This window comes from Haliotis asinina, chromosome 5, assembly GCF_037392515.1.
Source record: "Haliotis asinina isolate JCU_RB_2024 chromosome 5, JCU_Hal_asi_v2, whole genome shotgun sequence".
In the NCBI taxonomy this organism is placed as follows: domain Eukaryota; kingdom Metazoa; phylum Mollusca; class Gastropoda; order Lepetellida; family Haliotidae; genus Haliotis; species Haliotis asinina.
The window spans coordinates 71,624,518-71,647,976 of record NC_090284.1 but is presented as its reverse complement, the minus strand read 5'-3'; the positions used below and the strand labels follow the sequence as shown (position 1 = coordinate 71,647,976).

The 23,459-nt window shown below is 41.4% G+C and overlaps 1 protein-coding gene across 1 annotated transcript; it reads right to left on the bottom strand.

The window, feature by feature from the left end:
• Positions 1-766: 766 nt before the first annotated feature.
• On the bottom strand, positions 767-16,989 carry LOC137283441 (protocadherin-15-like). The gene is made up of 11 exons (XM_067814931.1): positions 16,935-16,989; positions 8,083-8,139; positions 5,991-6,151; positions 5,677-5,739; positions 3,966-4,049; positions 3,725-3,832; positions 3,175-3,300; positions 2,608-2,769; positions 2,287-2,371; positions 1,819-1,931; positions 767-1,432 (listed from the first exon to the last, which is right to left on the bottom strand). Exons 1-11 carry the CDS (start codon positions 16,987-16,989, stop codon positions 767-769), a joined length of 1,680 nt encoding a protein of 559 aa, XP_067671032.1.
• Positions 16,990-23,459: the final 6,470 nt, after the last annotated feature.

Below are 23,459 nucleotides of genomic sequence, written 5' to 3'. Positions count from 1 at the left end.
ATATACGGAGGAGACGCGCTTCACACGTGATGAAAAATGAACACAAATGAATGGAAAGGTTTAAATATGAGACAACTACAGGGATGACATCGGCACCTTGACTGCTATGTGCACAGGTAACAACACAATATAAAAATAGGTAAACACATACACACGATATAGTCCTACAGAAACCATTAGCTTTCGTATATTCAGTTCAGGAACCAGTGTTTGGAGTGTTCAACACTGAATCAGACAAGACTATCCTTTACACCAAAAGGCCTAATACTGGCGGCTGAATGTATGTAATCCTAATCCCAAAAGGAGCAAAAACGCACCGAAGTACATATAATTAGTTTAAATAATAAGATGGATTTAATGACAGATCGAAAATATATTACAAGTTTCGCGAATCATTATCGACGTATCATCTGTATGATGTATTGATGCGGTCCGTTTGGTTTGAGGTAGTCACAGCATCACCACATCAGTGACGTTATCAGACCGACGTTCATTATGATGAGTATCACAGTACTCAAGGACGGAGCCATCGCGTTATCACGATTTGGTTTTGGTACACACCGTGGTGTATTCCGTTCAGGAAATCCTCATGTCTCTGAAGTCTCGCCTGTGCTCCACTGAAGAACACATCTTGCACTTCAGCATGCCCTTTCAACACTCTATGTACATGTAGATTGGAGACTTACTATGCTGTCTGGATTCGGAATCACTTTTAAAGTAGGAAAGATCGACGGGTCGAAAGTAGAATCTGGCCGGGGACACGGCATCAAAAGTTCGACACGTTCCGAATGTCGAATCGGACCCTAGACTTCTGCTTGGTTTTTCGGCATTTTTGAAAAGAAAAAAGCTCGTTGACCCTTTTGCGAAAGCGACTGACGGCTGTGGTGTCCTTGAGGCTGCTTTTGGGGTTGTTGGGGCTGTAGTTTCCACACTCCTGGGATGCGAAGGAAACGGAGGACACGTGTGCATCTGACTTGGGCATAGCGAAGGAGATGGCGTCGTCAAAGTCGAGTTCTATGGAGGAGTTTCTGCTTGTGGTGGAGTCACGATCATCCTCGGGGGAGGAGAACATGACGCACGTTGCCGTGTCGGTGGAGTTGTAGGACATGTCGGAGGTCGAGTCACTGGAGACCTTCCGGGCTTGAGGTACACAGGATCTGGGAGAGTCTTGGCTGGGTTTACTGCGGGCGAATTTCACGAAGATGATCAACATGCCACACATGATGACAAGGAACACACCCACAGTCGACATAAAGATGGAGAAGGGGATCTTCGTTCCCGCTGTGATGTCCACGTCATCAGATGAGAATTTCTGATTGATAGGAATATCGCGAAGGTCGGGGTGGTAGTTGTTGAAGAAGTTGCCTCTTGCGCGGAGCTGAATCCTGAGTGTTGCGGTGAGGAAGCGCCGATTCTCGGAGGATTCTTCGGCCTGCAGCAACAGACACATTGAGGAAGATTAGTACTATTAGATTAGAAGATTAGGAAACTATACACTCCTGTAATCATTTACTCCTGAACCATATGTACATATTGATATGGCTGCTTATTGCCCGTGGCTCAAACCCAGTTCACAACTTTATACGCATTGGTAAAACAATTGAGATTCGTTTTTCCTAGTTAGATAAAAAATTGATTCGGTTTTCTTTGCTACTGGAGTGTTACGATTACATGGACTGACTGATGTTTGGCGGGTTTTCTAATGTAATTTTAGAAGCGACATTTTAGATCATTGCTATATAAGAAGTAGAAGTCTGTTGTATATATTATTGCATTGAGGCATACCTCACATTCACCTCGAGGTGAGACTGCCCTTACCTTGATGACTATATGCAGTGTATCTATGTTAGGTCGGTGGACGGGTTTAATCACCTGCAGCTTGCCCTCAGACTCGTCTATGATGAAATGCTTCTCATACGTTGGGGGTTTCACTGAAGCCAAGAATAAACATGATAATTACACAATTTTTTCAAAGTTTTGTTTTATTCGGCCATATTTTAACAATTCTGTGGTCGTCTATAACTGCGCCTGAACCATGCAATCCAGTGATGGGCATCATGAACATCGATCACACAACTGGGATACTATGATAAGCATCAACCAACTGTACACATATCACCTCCCTTGAAGAAAAAAGGTGCTAATCCGCACTGAAACATTTATCACTGGGCGTGTTAATGTGTACCTGTCGACATCTATAGACAGGACGTGAAGGCTCCCAGGTGCTACGTGTATGTGATATACATACAGTCATGCTAGATATTAGACCTGAGGGGCGCGGCTTACCTTTTATAATGGAGTAGACGATGGTATTGTTCAGGGAGTCACGATCACGTGCATGGATCTGCCCCGGCCAAATGCTCAACTCACCCTGTGGAAAAAACAAATCAACTTAACTTCTGCCAGTACTGAATACCAGACGTGCATTCATTTCCTTACATAATCTACTGGTCCGTAGTTATACACGTTTCGTCATAACATAGTCAATAGTTTATAGGTACTACTGAGGCTGCGAGGTATTTCTGTTTTTCATTTTTTGGAACATGGCCAAAACGTGCATGTAACTGTAAAGAACAGTGCCATGATATAACGGAGCTAATTTTCTACCTGGAAGGAAGACTCCATGATGGCTTCATACGAGGGTGTGGCACAGTACCCGTCCACCAGTGGGCAGTTTTCATACAGAAATGCGGGACCCTGGTCATCAGCGTCAACTACAAACACCTTCAACGACGTGAACGCAACGCGGGGTCGAGGGTAACCGTCATCCTGAGGGGAGAAAACACACAATGTAATAGGCGAGTCATAGGTTTCCAGAACAATCACTTGGGAAATACTTAAAGCGCGACTGTGTGAGATAAGGAGAAACATGCCTAGTTCAAAAGTATATCTACCAAAAGGTGATATAATTATGTTAAGAAAGATTCTTTATTAACGCGCGACCGTGTGAAATTATGATATGTCTACATAAAAGTGATATAATTATATTAAGAAAGAATCTTTATTAAAGTGCAACCGTGTGAAATAAGGAGAAACATAACATACACATTTCAAAAGTATATATACCAAAACGTAATGTATCTTCGGAAAGATTCTATATTTCATGACCTTGAAAATAGTTTTGCTTCTCATTTAATCACGACCAGGGTTAATTGATGAGGATGGAACACTGACCTGGACGGAGATGTTGAGCATGTAGTAAGCAGTCTCGGCGTCCTCCATCACGTCGAAGTCCAGCTTCCTCTGGAGTATGACTTCTTGACCAGACTTGGACATTGTGAAGATCTTGCTCCCGTCAACCTGAATAGGCAACCCGACATAGGTTAGAGAAAGGGTTTAATAGGAAGCATTAATGTCACTCAACAATCGTACGATGAAAGCTTCGAATAGGGCAAAATGTATTTTGAAAACAAATCAACTCTAATATAATACTATTAACATCTGCAAAATTTAAGTGTCCTAAATTTAAAGATCTCAGTCTACTGATTTAAGCGCAAGGTTATTCTAGGTCAGAATAAGGACGTTTGCGACAAAAGATGTTAACGCTAATGATACTATGGCAAACATACGTAAACAATTGCCTTGGACAGAGAACGCTGGCAATATAGACATGACAATCTGACAACTATGATGTGCAACCTGATAGCTTCAGTATTTAATGGTTTAGCATAAATCATTTTGAGGATGGTTTTACAGACATCTCCATATATAGGTTTATCCTTACCCTGCTATCGAAATACGGCAGGATCTTAAACGCTGAGACCATCCCCGTGATGTCGGGGTCAAAAGCTCTGCCTCGAAGGTTGAAGACGCTGCTGCCAATGGATGTCATCTGCAGACAGGAGTCAGGAGTCATACGGACAATCAATGCTGTCATGATGGCACTTGCTGTGACCTCATTATTTATGACATGTATGTTCACTAGAATATGATTCACTATGGAAGGAATAGACTGTTAAACCTACCTCGTTCATTTCAGTGACGAAGGGGCCTCCTTTGAAGTAGGGGTCATTATCGTTGATGTCTAAGATGACAATCTCTTGCTTAAACTGAAAGTTTGCCTTGTTAGTCTCACACATACAGTATATATATAAGAGTATAAGAATACTTTCAGAACATTGCAACACTGTTTAATGATATGAATGATACTAAAATGTCAGCTACATGAATATATGAATATATATATATATACACACACACACGTGTGTGTGTGCGTGCGTGCGTGCATGCGTGTGTGTGTTTGATATTTCATGTCTGTGAAAAGCAAGACTTTACAGCTTCCGACTGAGCATTCTGAGTGAAAGTTTCATAATAATTTGATGATTCAATTTCGGATACATATGACCCGTGAAGGTTCCGGGGTAGGATATGCCTTCAGCAACCCATGCTTGCCATAAAAGGCGACTATGCTTGTCGTAAGAGGCGACTAACGTGATCGGGTGGTCAGGCTCGCTGACTTGGTTGACACATGCCATCGGTTCCTAATTGCGCAGATCGATGCTCATGTTGTTGATCACTGGATTGTCTGGTCCAGACTCGATTATTTACAGACCGCCGCCATATACCTGGAATATTGTTGAGTGCGGCGTAAAACTAAACTCACTCACTTACTCGGATACATATGAAGAAGGTGAGACATCTTAATGCTTGTTCTCCAATTTGGATATGTCAGACTCAGGCCTGCACTTGAACTCTATAAAGTGTCTTGTGAGAACGACTGACAATGTGGTCAGGGGTTTGTTTTGGCAAATCGAGCAAAGCAGTGTTGTTTTTGCATCCTTTGTACGTATTGGTGCACTTGTCAGTTCAAAATGAAGAAGTTGGGAAGTCGAGCCACGCAGCAGTTGTTTTCGTGTTGAAATGTGATGAGAAACAAGAGTATGTTTAGTTGTCAGTACAATACACTGATGACATCACGATCGTCCGCCCTCACCTACTGACTTGCAGATGCAGAGTCTGAAGCCGAGGTGACGCTTAGACATGTTCTGTTATCACACATTATATCGCGTATCCATAATACATATGTTCGTTCCACTAAGGTCGGGCAAATTGACATACCAAACAATGTCTCGTGTCATTCTGACGCCACCTGGGATGTTTCAACGTTTCAATTTATTTCAGTATAGCAGTTGAAGATTACCCTGATTTCATTCAGAACGTCACAAATTATCCCTAGGAATATACTAGTAGAATTTATTCTGCTAAAATGCCCCAAGTACACAGGTTGTCACGCCAGATGTGCACACTCTAAGGTGGACATTCATTTCAGTGCATGCACATCCCGTCAGTCAAGACGAGTTCAACTGCACAACTGACTGTCTGTCATCACCTCCCGACCACCCCACCTAAATTCACAACTGTATAACAAAACATACAGTGGCTGGCTATAAAAAGTCATCCTTAGTGACAGTATGATGCAGTTAGTACATAAATACTGAAAACAATTCTACCTAAACTAAATTATGAAAATTATTGTTGGAAGAGTTGATTAACATGCAAGTCTATGGGAACTTCATTAATGATTACTCATGTCTACTTCATGTCTAGAAATACCTGTCCACATCACCCTGGCTAAGGAAAGTAATACAACTTATGTTATTTCTACAATATCGATTAAAATGTGTTATTTTAAGGATTTGTTTGGATGACGTCTTATGTATTGATGTGTTTACTCACAACATGTTTCCAGCCTTTGAACATGCACTCCAGTGTGAAAGGGAGAGAATTGCGCCGAGATGACTGAAACAGTAATTAATGAATCGTGAATAGACGACAGTCAAAGAAGCTTTTCGGCGAGATTCATTTCTCAAACACAATGATGATTTCAATGCAAAACCAACAAAAGCCAGTGTTTCTATTCATTGTTTTTCTTTATTCGTAGATTATATAGAGCTCGATGTATATATTAATAACCATTATGATATTGAAAAGCATCAGATCAATAAAAAACATTGTTTGAGTGTAGTGTAGCTATTCTGTAAATGTCGTACCGTCGATGTTCCATTGTTGATTTCTTCTAAATCCGGAGACTTGAGGAACGTGAAAATGACTGTCCTGGGGTCGGTGCTGAGTCCGATGTACCCCTCCGGTCCGTCTTCCCGGAACGCCCATTTCTCCCCGTCCTCTCGGATGATCTGCATGATCAGTGTCCCTAGGAAACAAATACACGGAGGTTGCAATGTCAAGGACACCGTGTTCTGATGTATTAATTTACAAATATCATGTAATTCGCGCATGGCCGCCAGTTAGGCGTATACGGATTGGATTTTCGAGCGGTATGTAATATGTATGTTTCATCTGAGTATAGGTAATGGTTCACATCCGCGCTCTGTGGTACGGACATGCAGGAACAGAAGAGTGATGGTTGTCATTTAAACCAAGCGGACCAGGATTTCTGTAACAGCTGGTAAACTAAGCGTGCGTCACGTAGTACACGTTTAATTCTTTGTGTAAGCCACGGGTTTTGTAGATACAAACCCAAGATCGTAATTGTTTGGGATTCGAACTCACGACCATCGAATCTTGAAAGGTAACTGATTACAAGCTACACAGAAATCATGACAAAACTGGGCCATCCTACGCTCTCTCAAACAGAGACACCTGTCGAGGACTTAGCAACGAGAGACACACCAAGGTTCCAATTCCACAAAGTCATCTCCGGGCTGAGGCCATCTAATTCCGAATTGAATATTTTTATACAAATGCACGACAAATTCGGTCCCGATATGCGTTTGTCCAACGGGAACCACAATAATAATCAATCGGGGAAAATCTGGGATTCTAGATAGATCCTTAAAGCTAAAAGAAACACAGGAGCACACCGACTGGCAGCAGCACTAAGCCAGCTATGTCTTGGCTTTAAGACAACGTTGGGGCGGGGTTCGAGAGAGGGTCTGATGAAGATTAGGTCTGTATTGCTGGCTGGATTGTGAGAAGAGGGTCAAGATGTGTGTCAAGTTTGGATAGTGGTCATCTGAAGAGAGGCGTGGAGTGGCAGAGGGCCAAACAATTGACATTGCATGTGCCAGGACTGCGTTAGACTGGGCGAGTGTTGTGTGTTTGGTGGTCCTTGTTGAAAGTCAACACCCGGGGCGGTAACGTTGGTTCAAAGAAGGCTCCTCGATTTCAATATTGTTTCAAGAAGTTGCATGCTAATGCAAATAGTATTTGACGGCAAAACTGGAAAAAGACATGGCTCGTCCTGAAAGACTTTCAATTTTGAAAGAATTTAACTTCGAAAGATGCATTCCACTGACATGATAGAGTAAAGCTCAATACTGACGAATGAAAATGAACAGTACATTAAATATCCAATTAAAAATGTAGTGGATATTGGCAAGTGGTATGCTCGCAAAATGCATAGTAACCTACTTTCTTACGGGTATATCTCAACCCTAACTCGGCCATTGCCGGTACAATATTGTGCACACGACGATGACGCTGCCTGTAGAATGTCTGTTACTATAAAATGATCGTTTGTGTAAACTGTAATTGAACTGGTCAAGAAATATCATTTTGATCATCCATTTTTGCATATTTCAAAGAACAGTAACAAGTTTAATCTAGCCAAGATGGTCAATGACACGACAGAATACAGGGACATAAAAACTGCTGTTTAAAAGAAACAGTAAACATTAAAAACCACAAAACATGCTTTTAAGAAATACAGAGGTGTGGTATTTGTTTATATTTCTTACAATATTTGTCACTTTCTTACAATATTTGTCACATAATTCGGTCAGTATGAAGCAAACATGTTTTGTATTTTTTTCATAATCACGCGTGTCTTTTCTGTTGACATGATAGAGGTTGGTTCAGCTGGAAACTCCAAGTCTACCTCGGCCGACTTGACATTTACAAAAACACAAGATAAACAGTTGTCAGAAGCACGCATACCTCAACAAAACACGAGCGACACACCTCCATCCTTCTCAAACATATATCTCATGAGCATACAACTCTAGTTCACACACTTCACGTGGTCATTTGTGGCACTGATGCAGTGGCGTCAGATTAAGCATTTTAACTCCAAACCACGTGTAGTCTGGAACCATGTTAGCCAACTAATCAACATTGTCTTACCTGGTGGGACCTCCTCGTTGAAGGATAAGATGGTAGAGTTCACTGCACATGCTGATTCTGAAAGAGGCATTACGTTTGTAGTAAGTTTCGTCAAACATGACATGGCAGACATGTTTATCCACGTGCCTCCTTGAGGACGATGTAAACATGCTGTGACTTGGGTCTTTGTTTTAGAATTACCCACAGCAAGTCAACGGCCGGACAGTCAGACTCTGTTGACCGTTCAACAGTGTTGCAATGTAGTCTGTTGGCACTGTAGTGCACAATGGTCGACTGTGGCCAGTCTGTTCACACAATTAGCAAGTCGTGTAAAGAAATTACGAGAACTTGAACCTTTGAACAACCGGTTTGTACTTGGCCGTGGAACGTGGCAACACCATGCCAAGTGTACATCTTGAGTCAGGGATTTGGTACAACACGTGAGCGGCGTAGCGTAAAGTAACGGTTACAATCACCGTTATAGTGACCGATATGGGACAGCTTGACTTTCTATTTCTCTAGTGTCCCTTAAATACTGGTGAATTGTTGATCCACATTGCTATCCCCTATCGCTTTACACATCGATGTCAACAATCAGGAACAAACTGGTTAACGACGTCGCTAAGCAGTTTTGCTGCGGTATATATATAGGAAGTGAGATTAGCTTGAATATATATACTCGACACTGCAGCCGGCATATACTGATTCTTGTTTACATTTTCGTGACTCAGGAAAGCTTACATACAATGCACCATCGACCTGAATGATCACTTCCTTCAAATTACCGAACACTGACCCCTTATATAACCCCCTTACCTGGAAGACGAGCTAGCTGTCATAACTACAAGGACATATTCTAAAAACAGTTCATGAAGTAATTGCTTGAACACAAATATTCCATGAGCTATGTTATCATTCTGGTATACATTTACATCAAGTGTCCAGTACCTATGTTGGTGTATCAGCAATGTGGTGGACATTACATTCGAACGATCTTCCCCCCTGTGTCTCATTCCGTCAATGGCAGGACATCAAAGCGTGCACACGTGTAAGATCTCCAGGTCAATAACATCATAACTTAATTTTCATTCTTAAAGTCGACAAAAGATAAAGTGATTATAAACACATTTCTTCTAAACGAAACGATCTAATAGTTCGTAATATTTCCCTGTCGAAATGAAACTACTGTTTGTAAGTCCTATTGCATCTTAGATGTATCTAACTGACCAAATTATTCTACTCAGGTGAAACACGTCATACTTGTACTATTACGAGACCCTGTGTATCTGACTCTGTTTCACACAGTGGCCTAAGTGTCCCTACCCCCCCCCCCCCCCCCCCCCCTGGACGACGAGGAATGCAGCTGAATATATTTTGTTGCACTTAGGAGTTGGACGAACATTAAACAGAAGGTTTATGAGGATTTGATCTTCTTTACTTGACGATTGAAACTAATTTCAGGCTGATTCTGATCTTTTCATGTCGTATGTGGTGAAGGAATTAGCATCATAGTGTCGTCAACGTTGGCAATGTCGGCGTCTTCACCTGACTGCCAATGAACTCTTGTTAACGTGGACTTCAAGGCGCATTGGTAGAAACAAATGCACAACACTAGTATATTACAAACAAATAAAGTCATCTGGTGTTTATCCATGAGGTAGGACTACAGTCCCCGTTGATGCTGATACCCTCTGATGTTTCGCTTGTGACATGTTTCACAGAGGATTGCTCTTGGCTAGGGCTTTGGAAAGATAGACGAAAATGCATGCGCACGTTGCTATTTGATTGGTTCATTTTACTTTAAATTTCGCCTTCAAAAAATTAACCATTTGGTGCACTATTATATACACCTGGAAATTAATCAAGCAACACCCCAATTTTTTCTATTGGAGCAACTTTGAAGTGTTCTGACAATCAAAATATGCCGGGTTGATATAGTTTGACACTTTTTTATTCAACAGACGATCTCTGACAAACAACTTAAAGGGAAAAAGTATCAAGACTTTGCTTTATTGCAACGAAATCCAAATTCTTAAAACTGTCTTAAATTCATGAAAAAATGGACACAATTTACTATTCATCCACAGACGTTGTTGTCAGGTGTATTAACACAAATGTCACATGGAAAGAAAGAACAGTCATCTGAGAGTCTGCACACCGACTTTCATCAATATCTAGTGTGTCCTCCCTGCGCACGCACCACCGATTCCAGACGCCTCCTCATTCCTTGGATGAGTCTCCGGATCTGATTCTGGGGGATCCTGTTCCACTCCTCATGCAGGGCAGCCGTCAATTCGTTGAGATTATGGACTGGTGGGTCTCTCTGCCTCACACGACGGCCAATAAAGTCCCACAAATGTTCAATGGGGTTGAGGTCAGGGCTCATGGCAGGCCATGGAATTCTGTCAATTGCATTTTGCCGCAAAAAATCATTTACAGCATGCGCCCTGTGAGGTCTAGCATTGTCGTCCATAAATATGGGTCTCGTTGCCAGAGGATGGTTCTCAAAATGAGGTACCACAGCCCTGTCAAGAACCTCCTGTTGGTAACGAACACCGTTAAGGTTGCCACGGATGGTAATGATATCCAACTTGCAGTTCATGGAAATGCACCCCCATACCATAACGGAACCTCCCCCAAAGGCCACAGTCTCCTGGATGTTCCGTGGAGCCATTGCTGTGTTCCTCTGCCTCCAGACCCGAGTACGACCGTCCACCATGTGCAGCAAGAACCGGCTCTCATCTGAGAAATGGACCTTCCTCCAAGAGGCAATGTTCCAGTGCAAACGGTCATTACACCAGGCCAGTCGGGCTGCCTTATGGGCTGGAGACAGTCTGGGTCGCTTGATTGGCCTCCTTGCCCGGTATCCTGCAGCTTTCAGACGATTCCGAACAGTCCTGTTCGAGATGGGTCTCCCTGGAAGCCACTCCTGTCTCAACCGAGAGCTCGAGTCGAAGGACCTGCGCCGTACAAGTCTCAGTAAAGCTCTGTCCTCCCGGACTGTGGTCTTCCTGGGTCTTCCTGGTCTAGGCAGGTCTTTAACTTCATTAGTGGCCCGGTATTTTTTCAAAAGTTTTGAAATTATGGAATGATGTCGTCCGATTTGAGTCCCGATTTGTCTTAGAGACATACCAGCATTCCTCATGCCGATTATTTGCCAACGAGTGGCCTCTGATAATTTCCTACGTGCCATGACATTGAAATGAATGAAAAACCGAATGCAATCGACAACCTGCGCTTGTAAACACCCCAGGGAAAAAGTGCATTTTTCGAAAGTTGAGGTTAAAGCAATGCACGTGCGCTGTGCAAGCTTCACGCGCGTCATATCAACCCATGAAAAGCTCATGCTGTATGTCAATACATCAAAATTGAATAATCAATCATCAAAATTACTTCGTTATACTTTGTTAAGTTTTTATGTGTCTTTGAATTTGGTGTTGCTTAATTAATTTCCATATGTATATATTTCCATGATCATTCATCGGCTTGACAAATAAACATTGAACATACTGTTTGAAAGGCATTCAAAAAGTTACAAGTAATAAGAATGACAAATCGTTACAAATGATCAACTTCTTTATGGTATGATAGCATCATTTCGGTATAGATATTTATGCCGTTTTCAAGGATGTTCTTGTTAACTGAATGTTAGTAATGTTGATAATGTTAATAATGTTAAAAATAATGTTGACAATGTTTTACCGATGGCCATATGTCTTGAATTATGGCCATAGTGGTGCAATATTGACAACTTCTAGTCCACACAAGACATTCTATTTCTATTGTAACTGCTTATTTTGTAAATACATACATACTTATGGTGATAAGACATGTGTTCGGTCGTTTATGTATATTTGGAATTCGTCACTGTGACTATTAACAAATGTTTCACTTCGGTGCAATGTTTAGTTTGGGTAAAAATCCTTGGACCAAGTTTGCTCCTCCAGAGGAAACAAGAGACATTCTATCATAACCTACACTCAAACTTCGCGGTTCAGATTGAAACTTCCTTCCTATTTGCTGTCAGTTTGCTAACAGACATTCATCATACAAGCCGAAAATCTAACACCAAATGATGAAGCACAGGGACAAATATTTATGAAAAAACCAAACCTAGCTGAATATCCACTGCCAAAACTTGACACAAAAAATCTATCCTACAACTATGACAGGTACTTATGACGTCACCAATACAGCCCCTACACAGGCTGAGCATAAACAATGAGGGAAGCCAAACAAAATCCGATAGCTAAAAAATGTACACTTAAAAAAATATGTTTGTGTTCGATATGAGTAATCTCTTTGTGTAATGGCCGGCGCAATGTCTGGCATACATGTTGATGACGACGATATTTTTCAGCGCAGTCCAGTGCTGCCAAGCGGATGTTGGAACACAGCCTTCACTTCTCTGATTACACCGTAGAAAATCGAAGATGAAATGAAATCGTTTACGTGTTGAAATCATCAAGAATGTTCCATGTTTGTGTTATAAGATTTTTTGATAAGGCATACACGATTGAAGACCTTGGAACAATCAAACTCAACGAAGTGTCAATACTGATACAAATAGTTTCCACGTTTCAATGTTGGCTTTGTAAATTGATCGAAAAATGCAGCCACATTTGGAGACATTTTGTAGCGAATTGCGTGAAAACCAAAAGCAAGCTTCGAACAAACAACGTTTCATCCACTGTCGGTTATAGATGGAGACAACTCGGGAATCAAACAAGGAACTTTGGTATAGTAATCAACGTTACAGACATAGTCGATATAAAATCTCTGTGTTTGATAGGGCCGTGCCCTTTATTTGTAATGAGATATACTGGCTGTTTGAGTTAAGATCAAATCACTGTGTGACCTGTTCAATTTGACGTGATCAAAGCATTTGTGAAGACTAAGTTTGGAAAGTATAAACATTATTTCATACATGGCATGAAGGTCAACAACGAATAAACAATCCAGATGCTATATATATGTGGGCTGTGTGTGCATTATGAATTACAGTAATACATATCTCAATGTAGGAAAGCCCCTGATTTAGGGGAAGTGAGAAAAGGAGACAGAAATATTTTGTCTTGGCACATGATTTATTAGCACGCAAATATGGTGATATGTACTAGGCACGGAACGGGTCAAGTTTAGTTCCGTAAAAGCCTTCATCCTATAGGTTCGAGGTGTATCAGACCATCAGTCTCGGTAAAGACTTTTCAACAATCATACAATTTGATCGTTGTATTCTTAATTGAGTTTACGCTACTCAAAACCGTTAAAGACCATTGTTTCTTTCATATTATTATTGTAATTACTAGTCCAGGCATTCTGCGACAGGTCAGTCTTAAGGTCATACTTCTGAAAATCAGTTCAAGACCACGCGGTTCGTTCATACAGGGAGACTATATAGAGTTGTACGAGGTTTGGCTGAAAAGTTCTAAGCCTCACTGTGAAAAAAAGTTACCAAGTCCACGTTTGTAATTTATTTTTCTACATAGTCCCCTTCCAAGTTCACACACTTTTGCCAGCGATGCTGCAAGGCCCGAGTCCCGGTCAGGAAGAAATCTTCTTCAGCTACCCTAAAAAAATCAGTCACAGCGGAAATGACGTCATCATTACTTGCAAAATGGCGACCGGCGAGTTCCTTTTTCATTTTGGGGAACAGGTGGAAGTCAGAAGGAGCCAAATCAGGTGAGTAAGGAGGATGGTCAATGAGTTCAAAGCCACAATCGCGGATTGTTGACATGGCCACCACCGATTTGTGAACAGGCGCATTGTCTTGGTGGAAGAGGACACCTTTAGCGATCATCCCTCGTCGTTTGGCTTTGATTGCTTCTCGCAACTGGTTCAGTAGATCAGCATAGTATCTGCCGTTGATAGTTTGACCTTTTTCAAGATAATCAATGAACAGAATACCCCTGGAATCCCAAAAGACTGATGCCATCACCTTTCCAGCTTTCTTCGGAGCTGGTGAATCAGGATGCTTCCACTGTTTTGACTGTAGTTTTGTTTCTGGTTGAAAGTGATGTATCCAGGTCTCATCCATGGTTACAAATCGTGCCACAAAATCATCGGGATCTGCTTCAAAACGACGCAAATTGTCAAGAGACGTCTGGAACCTGACACGTTTCTGTTCTGCTGTCAAGAGCTTTGGCAGCCATCTTGCAGAAACTGTCGTCATTCCTAATTCGTTGGTGATAATATGCTCAACCCTCTCATGAGAGATGCCCACTACACTAGCAATATGTCGAGTAGTCAATCGTCGATCATCCATCAACATATCGAGCACTCGCGTGATGTTTTCTGGAGTGGTTGCTGTTGAAGGCCTTCCTGAGCGTGGGTCATCATCTAGGCTTTGTCTGCCACGCTTAAATTCTGCAGTCCACTTCTTTACTGTGGAAAATGAAGGAGCATTATCCCCTAGAGTGGAGACCATGTCAACATGTATCTGTGTTGGGGACATCCCTTTCTTTTGCAAGTACTTGATGACTGCCCTGTATTCAGTTTTGTCCATTTCTGATGATTTCAGAGGGTAGGTTTACCAAAAGAGCTGTAGTTGAGATAAAACTATTAGTACGTTTGTAGTTCTTGTGTCTATGATTCACTAAATGATTGTCCTCATTGGTGGCAAACACCTGTCTCTACCTGGTGGGGAAAAACCACTCAGGCTGAGAACTTTTCAACCAAACCTCGTAGATTATCCCTGGTTCATATTACGACAGATGACCAGCCGGCCAGGTATGTATGTATTATATATTGGCCTATCTGGAGTTTTCAGTTGTTCATTACCGCTAGTTGAACGGAAAGTACGTGTCTACTAGAGGTATATTTGTTACAAAGGACTGCTAATGAAGCCGTTATGTGGCTTTCTGGGTACACTAAATTCTGCATTTGTTCCACGACAAATTTTAAAAAGATTTGGCGTCAGTGAAATTCAGTTTCCTACATATGATTTAATGGTTACGTTCAAAACTCTAGTTTGTAATGGAGTTTAAAGGCAGCGGCAGGTTACATGTTGTGCGTATGCATTCACTCTGTAGATACGTAGAAATTCGTTGTTTTGTGGTCACGCTGACAGGAAATCATTGAGATCACATACTATGTACATAGCAAAGAAGTCTCTACCATTTTCTGCTTAATGCATGCCAAAATACAAATAACAAGCGGTTACGTTTTCATGGATACACCTGAGTATATAGCACAGAACAATTGGCACCAGTATCACCACATAACTATCAGCATCGTCAAAATGGATCCATGCCAACAGTTTTTCTGCATACAAATATTTTTACGATGCCGCTAGTGTGGCAGAAAATCTTCACCTATTCCCGAATGTGTGTCGTCATTATATGATAGTGGTTTATAAACATGTGCCCATGGTAAGATCAGAATGGCATAATCACCTCTGCTCAAAACACATATGAATATGGGAATGACCTGGGCGGCCTAAGTGACGCCCAGGCATTAGGAGAGTCAGAAAATAAAAACAATATTAGTCGGCAACTTGTTCTCCGTCAAATTAGTCAAAATGACTAATTTATAAAGTCCAAAAAGGAAGGATCAGTAAATTCTATTTTGATTTACTGCCAACTCCAATGTTTATAGGAAATATGAACCTCTTACATACATACAGCTAAACCTGTAAATGACCAAAGGATTAAATGGTGACGTGAAGCGTTACAACCAAACAGCTATTGCCAGCATAACGATAAGGCCATGTAATTCATTAATCCATTTTCGGTTTGAGTAATTCAACCAGAGTGTGCCACTTTGAAAATCAAATCTGTGAATATCAGTATCCTGAGCACAACTGAAAACAACGAACTATTCTGGACCGAGATATATAGTAACCTGTTCTACCAGTTCACGTGGATAGATCACTGTGGATATCCTTTAACTGCTGTCAGTTAAGGGTTTTGTGCAACTATTCCGAAACGCAGTGGAGATGAATGTTGTCAACAGATTGTTGTACATCAAATATTATCTGACGATAAAACAAAATCTGTGGTAACACTGGTGCAGGATTAGTCTCTCCATACACATCTGTCTCTGTCTGCATTTGAATGCATCTTCGTAACAGTCAATGAGTGTTCTTGATCAATCCAAAGGTATGTGCACGTAGCATTGCTCATCTTAGAGCATTCGTATCTGGAGGTTATGTAAACGTCAAAGGTCAAAGGAATGGAATGAAAAAAGTATGAGATAATTTCCAACGCTTCCACGCACGAATCATTGTCACTGTCAATAATGACACATTGTGTTCACGACCCGGGTCTGCCAGGAGAGTTTATAAGTAAGAAAATTTCTTTCTAAAATTACAATACCTGTCACGAACATTTTTTAATATAAATATTCAAATGTTACATCTTGTATATTATTGAAATAGAAACACACACACTAGGTTATAAATACGTTACCCATGCTCTTCCAGGTTGAGCTTAATGTCTAAGTAGATTATATATATTGGTAAACCAAATTTGATTTGGAATGCTTTCAAGAATAAGTTTGTTGTGCCGGATTGTTTTGAGCCATGCACAAATTGTGATTAAAGCTTTCTGTCTGGGAATTTCTTAAGAATTGAGTGAGAAATTAAGTGTATACATGACCTGTGGTTTTACTCTTTATTAACATAACATAACACATACGTGAATCAAATATCCAGTTTCAGGTATCACAGCTTCGAATGGTAACTCCTACATACTGTGCAAGTCATTGTTCTGTAAGAAACATATAGTTCAACAACAACTTCACTGGACAGGTCACTGTCATTAACTAAGATGTTAGTTGTATATGAGTTCACTTAGCATCTACTCTTTGTGAATGGTAATGTGGTGAAAACTAAATGAGTAACGATATATAAAACACGTAAACTGTATCCTTACCTGTTGTAGGAAGAAGTATCGTCGTTAAGACGAGAACAATACAACTGACGTCCATGACGCTGTCAAACTTAGGTATGGATTGAAACTGATGTTACGCTGACCAGAGAAGCAAGATCTGTGGTCAGTTGTCCAGATAATCCGCTGCGTTATTCTTTAAACGTCCAGAGTCTGCGATGGCCTGGGGTTTATGTCCTTAAGTATGTCCCGAGATGGCAAGATCACCACGCCTAGAATGTTTCGTAAGATAGTTCCCCTGTCACTTGGTTCAGAATGCTGCTGACAAGGTGTTAAAGGATGTTATGCACACCGCGTGGAAGGGATCTCTTATGAATGTGCACATCAAAACACCAGTGCTACTTTATACGGCGGCTTGTTTGCGTGACGTCACACCGCAAACCCTTTAGCCCCACGTGACCCGGATGCAGTGCTCAGAGGAGACTTGAGGCCCATGCTATAAGGACGACAAGCACTGAATGGTGCATGCCGGGAGTCTTCGCCAATACATTAAACAATAACAGTGTGATCTGAGATCCTCTCCAACCACAAGACACTCCCATAGTCTATCGGAGAATTTGCCTAGCAGCTTGAAGACGGTAAATACCTCCCATCGTCAGGTGCTTGCCAAGTTGACAATTCTCGCATCTGCAAATACACACTGACGATGGCCATAAAAGCGCCCCATTGTCTTTATGTGTAAGAAGAAAATCTCATCATCAACATTGGACACAAGCATTAAAATAGGATATTGGCGATCAACGGATGATTGGGGAACAAACGCCCTAAAGAATAAATATCCCGATTACTAGTGTTGTTTCTTCATTAGACATAAATTTGCATGATCTTGACTTTTAGGTCCCCATTTTGCGGAAGCGGTCTTCTTCAATAAACAGTACTGTGAGAAAACAAGGATAAACACTGTCCAGCCCCCGTCCATTGTGTCCTTATGCTGTATGCATGGGAACCACGTACAGTGACCGGTCGTTGGCAACTGTTTAGCTATGGTGTTTGCAAGCCTTAATTGAAGGTTAATGATCGGCCTTCTAGAATATTCTCTGTTTGTTTTGGTGGAAAGAAAGTGTAGACAGAACACATTACTGCCAAGCGTTCAGTGCTAAAATGCAGAGGCTTTTGATGGTATTTTTAAAATTATAAATCACGTCAAGCCAGGGGATTTTCTGATTGTGCACAGCTTAATATGGACGCAGATATTGTTCAAAAGGTGTTTGAACAGCGAATACCATATTTTATACAATCTTTCTGCCAAATTATTCTTGTTTTAAGTTTACCCACGACATAGTGGGTAAGCCATTGTGCGCTTATTGAAATATAACTTTGAAAAGATCTTTCTGTAGATGGTCGTGTGAATGTAAACATCTTAACTGATCACTTAATGTTTTATTTCTTTCAACAGATTTCTCACGTCTGGCAAACATTTCCGCCGTATTATAAACAGTGTGATTAAAATGGGACTACAAGACATTTGTTATATCGGCAACAGAAACATTTCTAACATTTCTCTGACGGTTAAAATGTGTTCTCCACAGGAAAGTATGTCCTCCATCAATGCTAGTCCCACGAGGTTCTTGACAGGACTTGACGGCGAGGCTTGGTTGCGGGTCAATAGGGTGATGTGAAGCCAGAGAATGAATGAACATAGTTTTACGCCAGCCCTTCAGCAATATCGAGGCGGAGGACACCAAAACTGACTTCATACATTGTATTCAGATGGGGAACCAAAACCGTCTACGAGTGCAAGTTTCTATCACTTGGCTTTCAATAGTGGCATTCTTATACATTTCATACATCATGGTTGCCAAAGGCCTCACTGGAACAGACATGTAAGTTGATATTTGTAACATAAGGTTAAAGATCAACATAATCAAACGTAGCACAAACATTTCATTCGGTGTTCAGTGCTCATCCACATCATATTTTTACGATCTGACCTTGATGTTAATCGGCTTAAACAGATACACCTTGCATAGTAATATGTTATGTGCAAGGCGTGGCGCGTGAAAAAGGCATTTGCCTATGTCCCGTGTTCAGACAGCCTCGATGTTCTTGTGACTATTTCAGCAAATGTGACGCGAGTGGTCTGACATCAATTGATAGCCTTTATATATCCTTCTATGCCAGGAGGGTGTCTAAGTAACCGTCTTGCTCTTGGCTCTCCACACCGTGATTTCAGGACGGTGTATGGGTAGCTGATGTCTTAAACGTCACAATCAACAACAACTCAACAAAAATGTACATTATTGTATAGAACCATCTAAGACACATTTTCTGTTGCGCTACGTGATTTCATATAATCCTGCACGTCATATATAAGTTCTTTGAGCAGATGATAAATTCATTTTCTACAGGAAGTCTTTTCATACACGATTATACGTTAAATATCGAGCAAACATAATCAAAACACACAAATCCATTATCCCCACCAATACATGGAATTATCACAACTACACACATCACCTACAGCGACATGGACAACAAAATACACGTGGACAACGCTGCCCTTGTTTAAACTGAACCATTGCGTGTTTCTTCTTCAGACAACGTGTATATGTATTAGTATAGGGACTTCTCGTGGAGTCAACATCGCCGACCATGTGGAGGATGTGTAGCTGGGAGTCTCAGGTACTCATACAGGACCGGTCTCTGTTTGATCACGACACGAGACCGGCACGCGAGGTAAGTCGGGCACCGTACATCGTGCATTCCTGTGGACATTTTCAGAAGCACCTGCAGTCTGTTTGATTTCATTTGAGACCGATGAATTGCTAACTAACACGAGATCTAATAATTGCAACCAAGTCTTGCACAGTCATATGAAAATGGACAAACCAACGTTAACTCTGATGATTTGCCTCGTCACTTTGGACACCCGAATGAAAATTGTTTAACAAACGATCAGTATTTTGTGGTCACTTTTCGCTACTTTTTACGAGGGGAGACCACTTGATAGTAGAACAGCCAGGTGGGCGGGTTGCACCTGTGAAATTTCAGCACACATACTTGTTGATCACCTGGATATTCCACCATTGTACTTTCGTTAGCAGCCACCATGCACACAACGTCCTTGCAAAAGTAAACGTTTGCTCCAGAAAGAGGTTTATTGAACATAACATCGTGTGATTTCGACTAAAAATTTGTATTTATGAGTCTTTATCAGATCGTAGTGATACCTGGTATTAGCAAAAAGGTTGAGTTTACTACCTTGCAATTGTTGTACACAGTCAAAGCACCTGAAAAAATAAGCCAGCATGGTTCAAGTCAAAATAGGGAAATGCGTGTTCAGCACTTACGTTACTGGTGCCTCAAAAGTGGTAATGCCCTCCACTTGTCTAGTTTAACACGTTTTGAAATCTTTATATCATACGGTTTGGGATTTTTTTAACCCTAAAATGAAACAACCGTACTGTTTATTGAAGAAAGCATCAAGATTAGTTGTACCCCAGAACTTGTGTGGATACCCAACGTTAGCTGGAGATCTGCTGACTATTGGAAGCTCTACTGGATAAATACGCGGAAGAGAATTGGATGCATGACGTTTATTCCATGTTGGCAGATCATCAAGACGCATGTAACAATTCCCAAACCTAGCAGACATGGTGACTGAAGAAATTGGTCAGAGCAGGGGACACATCATTGGTGTCCGTGAGAATTCCTATTCCTATTACCGCATTCCACTTTACTGTAATTTGTGACGTAGTCGGTCATTTGACATTCTTTTCTCGGGACACTTAAGGTGAGATGTGCTTTCACTTTTGTCAAAATGGTACATCTATGTTTAGTACGTTTATTATTGAATTTCATATTCTCAACTGAGATCACAGACCTTAAAGCAATATTATTCTTTTATGTGTTTGAGAATGAGACATGAAGTCTTTTACATGGGTCCATTTGGACAACAGATATGTTAAATGTTTCCGTAAATAACATGTATTATAACCAGATGGTGGGATGGGATGGTGAATATACTGGTACCGGGCTCGGGTTTATGCTAACATATCAATATCAGCATAACGTATGATTAAGAAGGTAGGACTTCCGGTAACCTATCATTACTACCTGCAGTACGACATAACAGTCCTGCAGAAGGAAGCCAGTGCATAACCTCAACGCATCAACTTTACAGGATGAAAGTTCGCCCGAGACTTCCCATGAGAAACATTAAATGGCCAGGAATGGTTCATATCGGATATGAAAAGATTATTTAACAAGTGGACTGCACTTCCGGGATATTTGTCTAGTCTCATACACGAAATTATGTGGATTGAATAGCTGGTCCTCAAATGTCATTGTTTGGAGAGTGCGATCTTATAACGTCGGTATTATGCAAACAGTAATAACATGCCGCTTGGAATGTGGAACGACGTCGGTGCAGCCGGTTGTTTGTGCACGCCACGACGTTGTTCTCATGGCTCCGACGAGGTATCATTCACACATGTGGGCGACGTCCTTGCTGAGCCAGATCCAAGGGTGCATGTTACCTGTGTTACCAGAGCAACACAACATCTCGTGTCGTACCAGATGTGCAAGACTTCAGAAACCACGTTGACCAATACAGGACAAGATGTTTGCTGACTCAAGGATTCGTTACAGTTCAATGATGAATTGTTGCAAGACATGACGCGTTCGTAAACTTTAACATGCATTCTCCCCATTACAATGTGTATCATATTAAGAGACATTCAGACATAGTTTAAATCGTACAAAACTCCACATAGAAACATGAAATTTTGAAGATTAGCTGTTGAGGACGCCGCCCAAAGCCCCGAATTCTGCTGGTAAATGCATTTCCTCATATTGCACGTGTCACGCTATCTTGTGATACAAATAAATCAATGTCTAAGGAACGCCGGCTTGGGTGTTTTTAATCTGTCTCACGTCAACGTTCAATACTTCGTCGGTTGTTTGTCAGCTTTTTAACTCTCAATTCCGCCCCCATTGAAGAGTGGAAGACTGGCGTAGTGTACGTGTTTCTGGGGCTACGTCTTGTCGCCTGAACACCTGAGACGGTGGGTTCTATAATCACCTCCGATAGGTAATCGATGGCAGACAGAAATAAGGCGGGAATAAAATGTTTAGATTTCCTTTATTGCTGTTTGCTAGGTCGCTAAAACAAACACAGTGGTGTGATAAAAATGGTGGTTGAGGATGCTTTTAAGTTTTTCCTTCTAAATACGGAAGGGACAAATGTTTCAAGACATTTGTTTGAAAAACGATAATGAACTTTCGGCGATGTTCACTTTTTTGCTGAATTGTTTTCGATCACCTAAACAGGAACAGGAGCTCTGGGACAGGAATCCGTCTTTTTGAATATCCCAACGTCACTGCTTGTTGGCGATTGTCCCAGTATCAACAATACCTGCTGTGTTATACATATTAAGACAAATGTCGACAAGAAGGTACAACGTAAAATGCGCGAAAGAGTTGGCTGAAATGGAATTGATGTAGCATGCTAGTGTTTACCTGTGCATAAGCTGAACTGTCCTGTTCAAATGACTCCAAGTTAACTGAGATAGTAAGCAGATGCTGCAGATGTTGCGTCAAGTACTAGTACTAGTATATTAACATCCCATATTAGTTCAGTTTGTTGAGACCCGTGAAGGTCCCGGGGTAGAATAGGCCTTCAGCAACCCATGCTTGCCATAAAGGGCGACTATGCTTGTCGTAAGAAGATCGATGCTCATGTTGTTGATCCCTGGATTGTCTGGTCCAGACTTGATTATTTACAGACCGCCGCCATATAGCTGTAATATTGCTGAGTGCGGCGTAAAACTAAACACACTCTCTCACTCAGTTTGTTGACATAGCACACCATAGTTTGCATTGTAAACTCTTGCGAGTATAATTCCATCAGTTACTCTTCTTTCTCAGTTATCTGACAACTCAGCCTGACCCCAACAATTGTGATGGGGTTCCCACCTCTTCCTGTGATTCCCTGTAGTGTTCTGTGAATGATGGTGTTGCTAAAACCATTAACCAAACCCAGTGCATGAATGAAAGCAGTGTCGTTTTACATGCATGTGAAGCAGTATAAAGGCTCCATGTGGCATACGTGTAAAACGCCTAGCTATCACATCCTGTCACATTAACTGACCTTTGAAGTAATATTATTCTTATATTATGCCTTGAATATGATTATGTCAACAAAGGGAGCAAATTCAGCTTTGCTCCGCATTTTAGAGGAAAATGCCTGTAAAATGTAGCTCTTCAGGCAAAATCTAAAGTGAGTGAGTGAGTTTAGTTTTACGCCGCACTCAGCAATATTACAGCTATATGGCGGCGGTCTGTAAATAATCGAGTCTGGACCAGACAATCCAGTGATCAACAACATGAGCATCGATCTGCGCAATTGGGAACCGATGACACCCGTCAACCAAGTCAGCGAGCCTGACCACCCGATCCCGTTAGTCGCCTCTTACGACAAGCTGAGTCGCCTTTTATGGCAAGCATGGGTTGCTGAAGGCCTATTCTACCCCGGGACCTTCACGGGTCCAAAATCTAAAAGACGCTCCC

What these genes read in the sequence shown, in the direction of transcription:
- LOC137283441 (XM_067814931.1), bottom strand. Translation starts at nt 16,989, where the DNA reads ATGGACGTCAGTTGTATTGTTCTCGTCTTAACGACGATACTTCTTCCT. An exon ending in TCAACAATGGAACATCGACG is followed by an intron (nt 5,740 to 5,990) that starts GTACGACATTTA and finishes TTACTGTTTCAG; the next exon opens with TCATCTCGGCGCAATTCTCT. An exon ending in TGCCGTATTTCGATAGCAGG is followed by an intron (nt 3,301 to 3,724) that starts GTAAGGATAAAC and finishes TTGCCTATTCAG; the next exon opens with GTTGACGGGAGCAAGATCTT.